Genomic DNA, 13,508 nt, shown 5'->3' on the forward strand with positions numbered 1-13,508 from the left:
CCTCCAAAGGTGACAGCCACCTCGGTGTTTTGTTTTCTAATAAGTCTTTGTATCTTGTCCAGACATTAAATATTGCTTTTCTGACAATATGGTTCTTAAAAACCTTGTTGATCTTAACCTTGTCATACCATAAATATGCATGCCATCCAAATGCATTGTTAAAACCTTCCAAATCCAGCACATCCGTGTCCTCCAGAAGTAGCCAGTCTTTTAGCCAGCAGAAAGCTGCGGCTTCATAGTACAACTTTAAGTCTGGCAGGGCAAAGCCCCCTCTTTCTTTTGTGTCCGTTAATATCTTAAACTTAATTCTGGGCTTTTTGCCCTGCCAGACAAATTTGGAGATATCTTTCTGCCACTTCCGGAAGCACTCCGTTTTATCTACAATCTGCAATGTCTGAAACAAAAATAACATTTTTGGCAATACATTCATCTTAATAGCAGCTATTCGACCTAACAATGAAAGTTTCAGTTTTGACCAGCTATCCAAGTCTCTCTTAATTTCAGACCAACATTTTTCATAATTATCTTTAAACAGACTCAAATTCTTTGCTGTTATGTTTACCCCTAGGTATTTAACTTTCTTAAACACAGTTAACTCTGTCTCTCTCTGAAACCGTTCCGACTCAATATCTGTCAAGTTTTTTCCCAACACCTTGGTTTTTTGCTTATTTAGTTTAAATCCCGCCACCCGACCAAAATCCTGGATTAGTTGTAGTACTCTTTTCGTACTAGATTCTGGCTCCTGTAATGTCAGAACTAAGTCATCTGCAAACGCTTTAAGTTTGTATTGTTTCGCTCCGACCTGTATCCCTTCCACCAACCTGTCCCCTCTAATCGTGTTCAAGAGCACCTCCAGGACCGAGATAAATAGTAACGGGGAAATCGGACAGCCTTGTCGTGTTCCTTTTTCAATTTTAAACTCTTCTGTAACCACATTGTTAACTATCAGTTTAGCCTTTTGTTCTGAATATATTGCATCAATCCCATTCTCAAACCCCCGGCCCACTCCCATTTCTTTTAGATTCCCTTTCATAAACTTCCAGGATATGTTATCAAAGGCCTTCTCCGCGTCTATAAAAATTAAAACAGCTTTAGTATTTATGTCTGTTTGTAAAAGCTCCAATATATCTATAATGTTCCTTGTATTGGCAGACATATGTCTACCTGGGAGAAAGCCTGCCTGGTCTTTATGGATTACTTTGTTTAAAACCCTCTTGAATCTACTTGCCAAAACGTCTGCGAATATTTTGTAATCCACATTTAAAAGGGAGATGGGACGGTAGTTCTTAAGCTGTGTCTTTTCAGTTTCCGATTTTGGTATCAATGTGATGAAAGCTTCTTTCCACGATTCTGGCGCCTTCTTCCCCTCTAAAATTTCATTGCTGACCTCCATCAGTGGTTGTATCAAATAGTCTTTCAATGTCTTATAATACTTGGAGGTCAGCCCATCTGGTCCTGGTGATTTGCCCTGTTTCATATTTTGGATGGCCTGCTCAATCTCTTGTCGTGTTATTTTGCCATTCAGAATTGATCTATTTTCTTCTGACAACTTTGCCAGTCCATTTGTCTTTAGAAATTGTTTAATCGCTGCTTCATCTTGTGGCCCTTGAGTGTATAATTTTTTGAAATATCTCTGGAAACACTTTCTAATCTCTCCGGGGTTCTGGATACATCTTCCTTCAATCTCTAAGTTTGTCACTGTGTTTAACTTTTGTCTCCTCTTCAACTGCCAAGCTAGCAGTTTTCCACATTTATTAGCCGACTCAAAAGTTTTTTGTTTCATTAGTTTGATTTTCCATTCTATTTCCTGATTTATCAGTTTACAATACTGTGCTTGGTAAAGTTTGATTTCTCTCAGAATCGGCTGGGACTTCGGATTAAGTCTTAACTTCTTCTCCAACTCCTTGATTTTTTCCAAAATTTTATCTTTCCTTTCGTTTTGTTTCCTTTTCTTTACTGTGTTCTGTTGTATCAGGAACCCCCTCATCACGGCCTTACTTGCGTCCCAGATAGTTCTTTTTTCCACTGTGGTGTTCATATTGATCTCAAAATAATCCTTTAGGGCTTTTTGGGCCTTCTTAGTGATCTCCTGATCTCTAAACAGGCCATCATTCATCTTCCATCTGAAGGAACCGGTTGGAATCAATGTCATGTCCATTCTCAGTGCGTTATGGTCGGAGCATGTCTTTGGGCAGATTTCCACCTTTCTGATCTTAGGTGCCAGACCTCTAGTTATCCATATCTGGTCGATTCTTGTCCAAGTCAGTTGGGCTTCAGAGAAAAATGTTCCTTCCCTTCCCAAGGGGTTTCTCACTCTCCAAATGTCAATCCAGTCCATATTGTCTGTCATTTCAAAGAAGGTCTTTGGTAGTCTCCCATCTTTAGAAATTTTTTGGCTCTGTGACTTATCCATATTGGTTGATACAACTCCATTCATATCTCCCATCATAATGATGTTGTTGTAGTCCAGATAGTCCAGCATGGTCTCATGCAACTTCTTATAGAATTCCGATTTTCCTTCATTTGGAGCATAAATTCCTAATATCAGTATTTTTTCCCCTTGATGTTGTATTTCTATCGCCAAAATTCTTCCCTGCTCATCTTTAAACAGAAATTTAGGTGAAAGGCTCTCTTTTGCATAAATTACCACACCTCTCTTTTTAACTGTATCCGGGAAAGTCCAAATTTAGCGGTGGTGGGAGTGTGGGCTGCCACTTTAATGAGGATACGGTGTGGATCCTACCACAACAAAAACAAGAGAGACACAAGCAACTTCAAATTCACATTAAACTCCAGTGTAGATGGACCCAAAGCCTCTTTTTCTCTTCCAGTGCCTTCAGGAGAGCTTGATGCCTGGTGGAAAGTGAAGACCAGGGAGGCAGAGGCAAGAACGGAAGTGCAGCTGTTGTGGAAGGTGAGGGGCGGGGGACTACATTGCAGACCTCAAGGCCAACCAACCTCCCGCAACCTGGTGCCTTCCAGATGTTTTGGACTACAGCTCACATCAGCTCCAATCTGACCATTCCAAAACATCTGAAGGGCACCAGCTTGTGCAAGGCAAGAAGCCCTCATGAGATCTGTGTCTTGCAGTCTTAGGAGGCATCGTCATAAGGTGCAAGAAGCTAATCCAAGGTCTTCTGCTCCCTCCCATGTTGGATATAATGTGCACTTTTGATTCACTCATTAAGCAAGCAACCCCTTACAGTAAAGTGGGCAATCAAGAAATGTTGGGAGATTCAGGTGAGGTCAGATAAATGAAAGGACTTCGTCACGCAGCTAAACATAGTTAAACTATGCAACTCGCTGCCACAGGATGCAGTGATGGCCACCAAATTTAATGGCTTTAAAAGAGGATTAGACTAATTCATGGAGGAGAGGGCTGTCAATGGTTATTAGCCATGATGACTCTGCTCTGCCTCCACAGTTGGAGGCAGCAATGCTTCTGAATACTGGAAACCACAGGAGGAGAGAGGGCTCTTCTGCTTGAATCCTGCTTGCGGGTTTCCCATTGGGGCATCTGGCTGGCCACTGTGAGAAAAAGATTCTGGACTAAATGGGCCATGGGCCTGATCCAGCAGGCTCTTCTTATGTTCTTCTGTTCTTATTGTGCAGCCAATGAAACCCAATGAGGCCCATGGGAAAATCTTGGGTTACATGGCCACCCTCAGCACCCGGCGGCACAGCGGGGAGCCATCGCCACTGTGCAACACCTCTGAGACGTGCTGCACTTTCTCACTTCCACTTGGAACCCAGAAGATTTATCTCATGGCCTACAACGCTAAAGGCTCATCTCAGCCCACTGAAGTCTACTTGTCTGAGAAGAAAGGTAGGAGCCTCCTCAACCTTGGGCTGCTCTCCTGCAAAGAGTTACTTTTACACACCTTTTACAATACATTCACTGTCTCAAGAATATGAGCGTATTCCCTGCCAGCTGCAGGATTTTTGGGTTTCCCTCTCCACAAGTCTTGGGGCTTGGTTTTTCTGTGTGCCACAGGTTTCTGTTTTTTCCCATCCTGGATATTCTTCGCTGTTCTACTGCTTGTCATCCACACTAGTGGATGCAACTTGACCGAGGGTATCAGGGTGGGTGCGTAAGCCCCTCACCTCAATTACTCCCCCCTCTCTTTCCATTCGTTATCTTCTCTTTGGAGCACACAGGTATTTCTGTACCTATCCAAAGATTTTCCAAAGATAGGTACAGGATTGGAGAAATGGGCAAAAGGGGGTTGTGCTTTGGATTTTTAAAATTTTTAAAAAGTTTATACTGAGGTCTTGCATAGGTCTTTCACGACTAAGGCACAGCAATGATAAAGAGGCCAATTGCCATCTCCAGGCACACATATGTACTGTGTGGAGATAGTATAGAACTGTAGAATTGTAGAGTTGGAAGGGAGCCAAAGGGTCATTTAGTCTAACCTTCTGCAACGCAGGAGTCACAACTGACAAATAGCCATCCACCCGCTGCTTAAAACCTCCAACAAAGGACAGTCCACTGCCTTTCTGACCATGAGAGCCATTTGAAAGTGGAACAAGCTACCTCAAGAGTTAGAATCACAGAATCGTAGAATTGTAAAGTCAAATGGGATCTGATAATCATCTGGTCCAACCCCCTGCCATTTCAGGAATCACAGCTGAGGAATCCCTGACGTCCAACCTCTGCTTAAAATCCTCCAGTGAAGGAGAGTCCACCGCCTTCCAAGGGAGTCTTCTTTCGCTGGAGGCTTTTAAGCAGAGGTTGGGTGGCCATCTGTCAGAGGTTCTTAAGCTGTGATTCTGACCCTTGGGGTCATTTTCATCACTCTATGATTCCCCCCACCCCATCACCAGTTTGCCTTCCTATGCTCTCTTGCCTATAATTCTAACCATCTCCCCTGCATCTTCTGATACTGTCCATAGGTCAATCCGTGCCCAAGTTCCAGGCCTCCCCTCACAACGAGACAAGCATCTGGGTGCACTGGGATCCCCCAGCGACACCAGCCAGGGGCTACATCATCGAGTGGCGCAGCATGACCTCGGCGGAAGACCCATCTGATGGCACCCACGGTCACAACAACATGCGATGGACCAAAGTGCAGAGTGGGACTATCACACGTGCTCTGATCCAAGGTGAGAGGGGGAGAGAGGGCTGGAGCCCTTTCATCCATTGGAAGAGCTGCTTGGGAGACAGAGGAGGGGTGCCCGTTAGTGGGGTAGGAAAGCTGAGAGTCCCTCCACACTCTTTTCTGTTAAATGGGTACATATCATCCTAGATTGTTCTTTAGGTCCAGTCACAAGCTCACCTTCTGATGTTCTGGCTCCCGTTCTCACATCCACGGACAACCTTCCCCTTCTCTCTTTCAGAAAATGTGAAACCTTTTCAACGCTACAACATCTCCATCTACCCACTCTACAGGGACAGAGTGGGGATGCCCCAGTGTTTAGAAGTTTACACCAGGCAGAAAGGTACGGCCTCCCCCTGCTTCTGCTCAGCTGCCATCATCTGGGGATGCACAGTTTTATTTAGATGCATAAAACTATCTTCCTTCCAACAAAACTGTCTGCGTTCGGCATCTTGGGAACCATCCAGACCGATGTGGGTGGTTGCAGGAGGGAGGTTCTTTTCTGCAGCTTGTAATTGATACAATAATAGTGCATTAGTGGTGGATTTAAGATGGACCATCCACACGCCATTCTGCTTCATTAGTTGTGCAGCTTCACCAGTGTTACCATATTATTGCTGTCCGGAGGCAGAGGGGAACTCTTGTGCTATTGTGCAACAAAAGCAAGACAAACCCTGATATGCACTGATTGGAAACAAAGCAGTAAGTCTGCCCCAAAGAGTAGTGGAATCGCTTATAACTGCCCTGATACCATCATGAGAACACACAAATGAATCATAGCAAAGACATCTCTGGATGGTCCCCTTGGAGGATTCCCGCCCCAGATATTCATGCCCCACATGAATATTTCCAAAATTATAAATTCCCATGCTATTATTTGAGTTAACTCTAAACCTTTTTGGATGCTACTTCCTCTGATTGAGTTAGGGGGTGCCTGTGGATGTGCAGTGGTGCTGAAAAGATACTCTGCACATGTTATGGAACTATCTTTCTGAGATGTAGAACTAAGAGCAGCTTCCAGCGATGACTGCTAGCAAGCCTTGGTCCAGATTGCCTTTCTCAGGGTGGATTCACACCATGTGATTAAAGCACACCCAATGTGCCTTTAAAGTGCCTAACTTCTCCCCCCAAAATCCTGGGAACTGGAGTCTCACAGAGCTGGGACTCAAACTACCATTCCCAGGATTCTTTGGGGAAAGCCATGTGCTTCAAAACTATGCTGTGAATCTGCCCTAATAAAACCCATCAGTCCCCCTGCAGCCTCCTGGTGAGCCTGGTTTGCTGCTTGCAATAATAATAATAACCCACCTTTTCTCCCTCTGCAGCTCCATCTGACACCCCTAAACTCCACCCGGGGAGTATCAGTAAGTCCACAGCTCAGCTTCACTGGGAACCCATCCCGGTTGAAAAGCGGCATGGCTTCATCACCAACTATACCATTTTCTGGAACGGCACCAACGAGGACCTGAAAAGTGAGTCACACCCATACATTCAGCCCCTCCCAGCTGTGTCACTTCATATCCCCCCAGCAAAGGGTGGGAGGACCCTGAATTGCCAGGCCAGTGGACAAGGAGAGCTCAAGTTGGGCTGGAAGAAGGGATCTGCGTTGCTGCACAGATGGCTGGGTGTCTAACTTCACCTCTGGTCAACAGGCCTGGAGGTGCAGTGGATTTCTTCAACAGCCCCACCATTATGATGTTTAAGACAACTTTACCTGGGGCTTATCCACACCCACCTGTCCTCTGCTCTTTCTAGGCATGCTCCGCATTTTAAAGCTCCATGTCCAAAGGCCCCTGTTTTTTTGTTTTTGTTCTGGAGCTACTACTGTTTGCTCCGATTGAGTGCTAAAGAGCAGGTTTTTGTGGGAAAGCTCTCGGGGGCAGGGGATGCTCAGACACAGAACTTTTAAACACAGGCCTGTGCCTGGAATGAGTGGGGCAAGATATAAGTGTGGATAATTCCTTGGTCATAGCAGCAGCCTCTGAAAAACCCACAGAAGTGGAGTCCACCAGCCTAAAAATCACCCAGGCTTATACTGAGGCTTTCCCTTACCTTAGCTTTATGCATGCGTAGAAATTAAGTCACGTTGGGCTCATGCAGGTCTTTAAGCAGAGGCTTGACAACCATATGTCAGGAGTGCTCTGATGGTGTTTCCTGCTTGGCAGGGGGTTGGACTCGATGGCCCTTGTGGTCTCTTCCAACTCTATGATTCTATAATTCATGCACACTTCTGTTTCTTTCTAGTCATGTATTTGATAAGTTCTGTTTTTGTCTTGTTTTGTTGTCCTGCCACTTTCCTCAGAAAAGCCCACTGTTTACTGCTCAGTTGGAACAAACGTCGATTGGGTTTGCTGCAGATCGGCGTTCGTTCTGATTCAGCAATAAACGGTGGGTTTTCATGGGGAAAGCAGTGAAACAAAAAAAAGAAACCTCTTGGACCCATGGCTAGAAATCTCCAGACAAATGGAAGAAATTGCGGGGGAAACAGAAGTGTGGGTGAACCAGTTCTTGGAGGGAAAGTGTACCTGCATCGTGAGAGCTGGATGTCTGATTCAGTGAAGAACAGGGTGCCTACTTACTATCAGGCTACGTACCTCAAGCGTGAGATTTTCCCACACAATCTCGACACATTATACAGTCCAAGCAAGCAGATTCTCCTCACTACATCCTTTCACAATCTCTTCTATACCTTTCTATATCCCTTCACATGTAGGTTGCCTATCAAAGCATATACAGTGCTATAACTTCCACTGAATAGGGTTTTGTATAGTTTCTAAAACCTACTGGGCCAGAACAACATGAGTCATGTTGGTAAAATTTACGGTGACACCAGCTTTCATAGGTTAGACTGGGGGCCACATTGTCCGAAGCGTTGCCAGGTGGCCTTTTGTGAAATCCACCCACCCTCTGGCCTCAGAGCCCCCTGCCTCAGCTACACTTTCACCCTGGGGGGGCTAAACATGACTGCCTTTTTCCTAGGTGCTGTCGTGAACTCTTCAGTCGACACCTTCACCATCGTGGGTCTCTGGCCTTCCAGAATGTACAGGGTGCACATCATGGCCTCAACAGTGGGTGGGAGCACCAACGGTACCATCCTCACGTTCTATACCAAGGCGATTGGTAAGGAGAACCATAGGACGGAGGGTGGGGCTGGGTTCATGGGGGTGGTGGGCTGTCCCCGTGCTCTGCCTCTGCACTTGGGGGTAGCAGTGTTTCTGAATACCAGTTGCTGGAAACCCCAGGAGGGGAGAGGGCTCTTGTGCTCAGGTCCTGCTTGGGGGTTCCCCATTAGGGGATCTGGGGAGCCACTGTGAGAACAGGATGCTGGACTAGAGGGGCCTGATCCAGTGGCTCTTGTTAAGTTATTATGTTTTCAGCTGCATTTGGGGTGAGCAAACACCTCAAAAAGTTTGGGAGGTGGATGCAGATGTCCAGGTAGGTGGGGCAAAGTAAGGGTTTCTTTAAAAACTTGCAGTTTTCTGGACTGTCCTTTAAAAAGAAAAAGGAAAAAAGATTTGTCTTTTCTGCAGATAATGGCCTCTCTGTGCAATGAGGAGGCCACTTCTGCCACCATCACTGCACACATGCTCAGAGTGAGGCAGCAAATACCTCTGGAAATTATGTCTTGAGGCTGCAGCCAGCAAATGATGCCCATGGAAGGCTGAACACGTCCAAGTGCATCCCATCCTCCTCTCTCTCCTCCAGCCCCAAATGCGGAAGATCCTCTTAACATGCCACCACTATCACCTGGGCTTATTCCTCTGTGATCTCTCTCTTCCAGATGACATGGACCTACCCTTTGTCTACATGCTGATTGGGCTCCTCTTGCTGGCAATTATTGTCCTGGTCATCTGTTTCCAGAAGAGCAAGAGGTGAGTGTTGGGAGGAGCTGCAGAACTCATCCTGCTTGTCATCTCTGAGAGCAGATGAGGAAACAGAGTTGTTGCCCAGAGGGCCTCAGATAGGAAGTGAGATATTTGCAGGAGGAGGAAAGGAAGAGACCAGGGCTTGGCATGTAAGTAGGGAAGAAGCAGGGAATGAGCATGAAAGCAAAGGACAAGGAGAAAGAATGAGTCGGGACTCAGAGTAGGGAGGGAAGGAACAGTCAATTTCAGTTATTTAGGTTTCTCATTTTCCCAAACTTAAGTTCACTTCTCCACATTTTGCAGCAATTTGCAATTAAAAAAAAATCCTCATTAAAATTCATCAGCATTTTAATATGAATTTCTCCTAACAAACATATTTTATATACTGTACTCTTTTGACTGACGTACACATTTGTGCAAGAATATAATGCACTTGTGTATGTTAATTTCACTAATATATTCATTTTTGTGCGAGCTTTTTACGCACTTTTATGAACACTGTTTGAGTGGATAACTACATCACAAAATTCAAATAAGTGTGGATTTCAAAGGATGGAGATTTCCTATGCAATTGATGTTGCTCTCCTATTTGGATTTCAAAGCATAGTGAATATCAGGATTTAGAGAGGGAAAAGTATGGGACAACAGTAGTTGGAGGAGTGGGACAATGGGGAATTAAAGGCGGAGCAATAAGCTGGGCCCTTAGTGGTTGAATGGGAATCAGGCTGACACAGCGAAAGCAATAACATCCTGCCTTTCGTGGGATGTCCAGCTAGCCTAAACACTTTCCTCCTGGGATGTTGAGTCTCACCAGATATCTCTCTCTCATGTGACCCACAGGATGAAAACCCAGTTCTGGCCCAGCGTCCCTGACCCAGCCAACAGCAGCCTTGGCAAATGGGCACCAGCCATTCTGCAAGAGGTAAATATAGTGTGAGGGTGGAGTCTCTTGGGCATGGCCTGCTGCCCCTCCTATTCCTCCCCTACTTGCGCAGGCCTTTTGGAATACTGACCCACATTTTACACACATCTCACCTGCAATGTGAGTCATGGGCAGGTGGCACGGCTGGGAACATGGGCACATAGGCGCCGACTCCATGGGGCCTGAGGGGGCCCGAGCCCCCTCAAAAATTCGTTTGGGGGGGCTCTGCCCCCCCAATAATTTAAGAAAATTATTTTTTATTTTCCTTGTTTGACGATAGTTACCTTTTAAAATACATTCAGTAATGAGTTAAAACAAAGCCACTCCCGATCTAGAGAGGGGGTGGGGTTGCGGGCTCTCGACCCATCAACAATCTCGCGGGGCTGGCGTCAGCCCCGCGAGAAGCGGGGATTCCACCTAGCTCATTAATATTCACCGCCCACGGCGGCAGCCAATCGGCTGCCGCAAAGGGCGGGCCCTCACAGGTTCACTTAAGGTCGGGGCAGCCCGGGGCTCGCCCCTTTCGTTCCCCCAGCAGCAGTGGTTTGGAGGTCTTGGGGCCCCCCAATATTTTTTATAAGTCGGTATGGGCCCCCGCCCCCCCCCCCAATATTTTTTATAAGTGGGCGCCCACCCCTGCATGGGCAGCCCCTCTGTCCTGACCCACCCTGAGTTCTGCACATCACAAGCCCCACATCGTGTAGTAGCCACAGCTAGGTATCAGCACATACTGACCCCAAAGGTCAGCAGCCACAGACCAGGGATGTTTAAGGACATGGGCCTCAGCTGTGCTTTGTTGGCTCAGTCAGCCTTTGCCACCCTCCTGTCTTCAAGCCAAATTCGACCACAACTTCCATCAGTTGCAGCCATCACTGGCACCAGCACCATATGGCTATGCTGATGGGAGGTCCAAAGTGTCCAGAGGGCACCAGGTTGGAGACAACTGGTCCAGATGAATACATGGATGAATCCAAGATTATTGGAGTTTTCTAGCTATGAGGACCAACACTGCAAAGCCTTCATGTTCAGACATCATCTGATTCTGAGGCCTCACCGGGATTGGTTATTCCACCTCAAGGGATGGTGGGCCTTTCCTCTCACCCAACAGGGGGGTGACCTGTGCTGTAGCCATTAGCTGTTAACTTGACCTACTGCCTTCTTTCCCAGGAGATCCTCCAGGCTCCAAAGTCGTGCGAGCTCAGCCCTGTTGTTGTTTCGGCCATCTTGGTGATTGAAGCGGATGAGAAGAAATGCCTTTCCTGTGGGAAGGGGGAGCCTGCTAAGGCCCTAGAGGATGGGTCTATGACAGCCTCCTTGGAATCTTATGTGGCTGATGCTGAGACCACTTTGCCAACCGGTGACCCAGCGCCAGCCTCTTACGTGAACAGCCCAGAGTCTGTCCAGTACGCAAAGGTGTTTGTGGACAGCTACTGCAGCCAACAGAAGGCCTCACCCAGTTTCTACACACGCTCCAACTCCACGCAGCCCCTCCTAAGCGACAGGACACCAAGCCCAAAGCCCTACGAGAACCTGTGGTTTCACAGCGACCATCCAAACAGAGAGCTTGACTACAGTTGTCAGGAGGATGCCGTTTTCCTGGACAGGGCCCTGTTAGATTTTCCATTGCTCCAGGGCCTCAAAATTGATGGGGATGAAGACCTGAGCAACTTCCGAAAACTGTAGAACCTGATTGACATGGGGAGCATCAAACTGGAGCTGCTTGTGGCTTCTTGCATTCTTCTTCTCCTCCTTCACTGGAGGAAGCACTGAATTATTCCAGCCAAACATCCAGCCACCTAGATTTTGTGTCACCCTAGAGAGACTAAGAAAGTGGAGCAGATGTTGAGGTGGTGTCTCCTGAGTGATGCCTTTTGCTCCCCTTTAGGGGAAGGGGTGTATCTCAGTGGAAGAACATCTGCTTTGCATGCAGAAGGTCAGTATAAGGCAGCTTCCTCCATTTCGAACCAAGAAGAGACAGAACTGCAAGGAGCCCTGCCTTGGGTTCTTTCTCCTTTCCATAACTGTGGCCCCTTATTCAATCCCTGCTGATGACCTCGTGCTGTCCCCTGCTGCTGTGACCCTGGACCTGCATGGACAACCCACCTCCCACCTCAAGTCTACCAAGCATCTGCAAATGGAGACTCCCTTCTCTTCCCCATGTGGCATGGTCTCTGCGGCTCAGAAAAACAGGGGCAGGCCATACCTAAAGGCAAACTCCCTGGGCTGGCCCCATTTCTGGGGACATCTGCCTCTGCTGTGCAAAGGTGTTGGGGAAAGAAGGAGCAGCCATGGAGAAGCTGCAGAAAGCACAGTGCCAGCTGATGAGAGCCACAATCCAGAACCTCCCAAGGTGGGGAGGAGGGAAAGGAAGAGGCATGAGAAAAAGAGCAGCCCGAGAAACTCAGAATCATCATGAAGTTGCTCCTTTCTCATTTCATCAGTCAGCTTTGTTTGCTAAAAGCCATCGCAGTCGTCACAAAAATGCAAAAGGTCAGGCCAGGGTACATGCTAGCATAAAGTCGTATTGTGCAAAGGAAATACTGTGTTGCTCCTTCCATAGCAGGAAACAAGGGTGCCCACAAAATGTCATTTTTTGTCTGAAAGGGTTTGGAGGGGAAACCAAGGAGCAGCTTGGAGAACTGAGAAGGGGAAACGGGTTTTTCCCTGTTTAGCACAGCCTGAGCAGGAAGTCAAAGGGGATGAATGTTCCCAGAAGTAGGGTTGGGAACGCCAGTTTTCTTCAACGTGTTTACACCCACTGCTGCTGTTTATTTATCATGTATATGGAACATTGCAAATTAAAAGTGCTCCACAATTCTCCTTGTGTTTGTCATCGTCGTAATTCTTGCACTCTCCCCCTCCCGCAACACCCGTCACGCAGAGATTGCAGACAAGAATTGGCTGCAGCCCCTACCCCATCTTTGTTGGGTGGAAACTCAGCACATGATTCCTAAAGAACTTCCTAGGAACTTTGGAAGATGCGGGTCTCATAGTTCGGTTGCAATCTGTGGTGGTGCACCAGAGGGTAGGGAGCAGGAGGAGCATCATCTATTATTTTCTCGCTTTCCCCTTCATATTCTGCCAGTGCATCTGCAAACCAACCCAAGCAGTTGCTCGGGGCAGCTGCATTTTTCAGGTCCCCAATGAAGAAGAGTGGAATCAAAGTGTGCTCCACTTCAGGGCACTTTGCAAGGTCACAGAAGGTGCTGGCGGGGGAGCGTGAACCCTCTTGTTCAGATCACATGCAAACCTTTAAGGCAGTTGCAGTCCTCCCGAAGGGATGGGGGAGAAATTTGGTTTGCGTTTAAAGGTGACACTGCCATCATATTTGTACTTCCTAAAACAACTTGAAATACAGCTATCCTTCCAAATTCACACTTATCCAAATTTTTAAATGCAGTTCTCCAACCAAGCAAGGATTACAAAAGTGCATATATTAGGGGGGGATTGAGCATAAAAATCAATATATTAGTATTCAAAAAATTACTTTTAAAAGTGGTTGAAAACACAACAGCACAAAACAAATACGAAAAATGTAACTCAAAATCCAGGATAGCTTGGCCAGACACATACATTTTAAAAGGCATTTAAAAGTCATTGGAGCTTTAATTAACATTAGAA

General features: G+C 46.7%; 1 protein-coding gene across 4 annotated transcripts in view; it reads left to right on the forward strand.

The window, feature by feature from the left end:
• The window catches only part of CSF3R (colony stimulating factor 3 receptor), a 31,194-nt gene extending 18,490 nt beyond the window's left edge, over positions 1–12,704 (forward strand). For all 4 annotated transcript variants that reach the window (XM_081923045.1, XM_081923044.1, XM_081923047.1 and 1 more), the window contains 9 exons: positions 2,832–2,914; positions 3,613–3,826; positions 4,897–5,106; positions 5,341–5,442; positions 6,425–6,571; positions 8,079–8,219; positions 8,881–8,971; positions 9,806–9,887; positions 11,055–12,704. In XM_081923045.1, coding sequence (XP_081779171.1) covers positions 2,832–2,914; positions 3,613–3,826; positions 4,897–5,106; positions 5,341–5,442; positions 6,425–6,571; positions 8,079–8,219; positions 8,881–8,971; positions 9,806–9,887; positions 11,055–11,570 — 1,586 coding nt within the window. In that variant the 3' untranslated portion in view covers positions 11,571–12,704. The remainder of the gene's footprint in view (positions 1–2,831; positions 2,915–3,612; positions 3,827–4,896; positions 5,107–5,340; positions 5,443–6,424; positions 6,572–8,078; positions 8,220–8,880; positions 8,972–9,805; positions 9,888–11,054) is intronic.
• The last annotated feature ends 804 nt before the right edge of the window (positions 12,705–13,508 follow it).

This window comes from Podarcis melisellensis (assembly GCF_964234715.1).
Source record: "Podarcis melisellensis genome assembly, chromosome: 8".
Lineage (NCBI taxonomy): Eukaryota > Metazoa > Chordata > Lepidosauria > Squamata > Lacertidae > Podarcis > Podarcis melisellensis.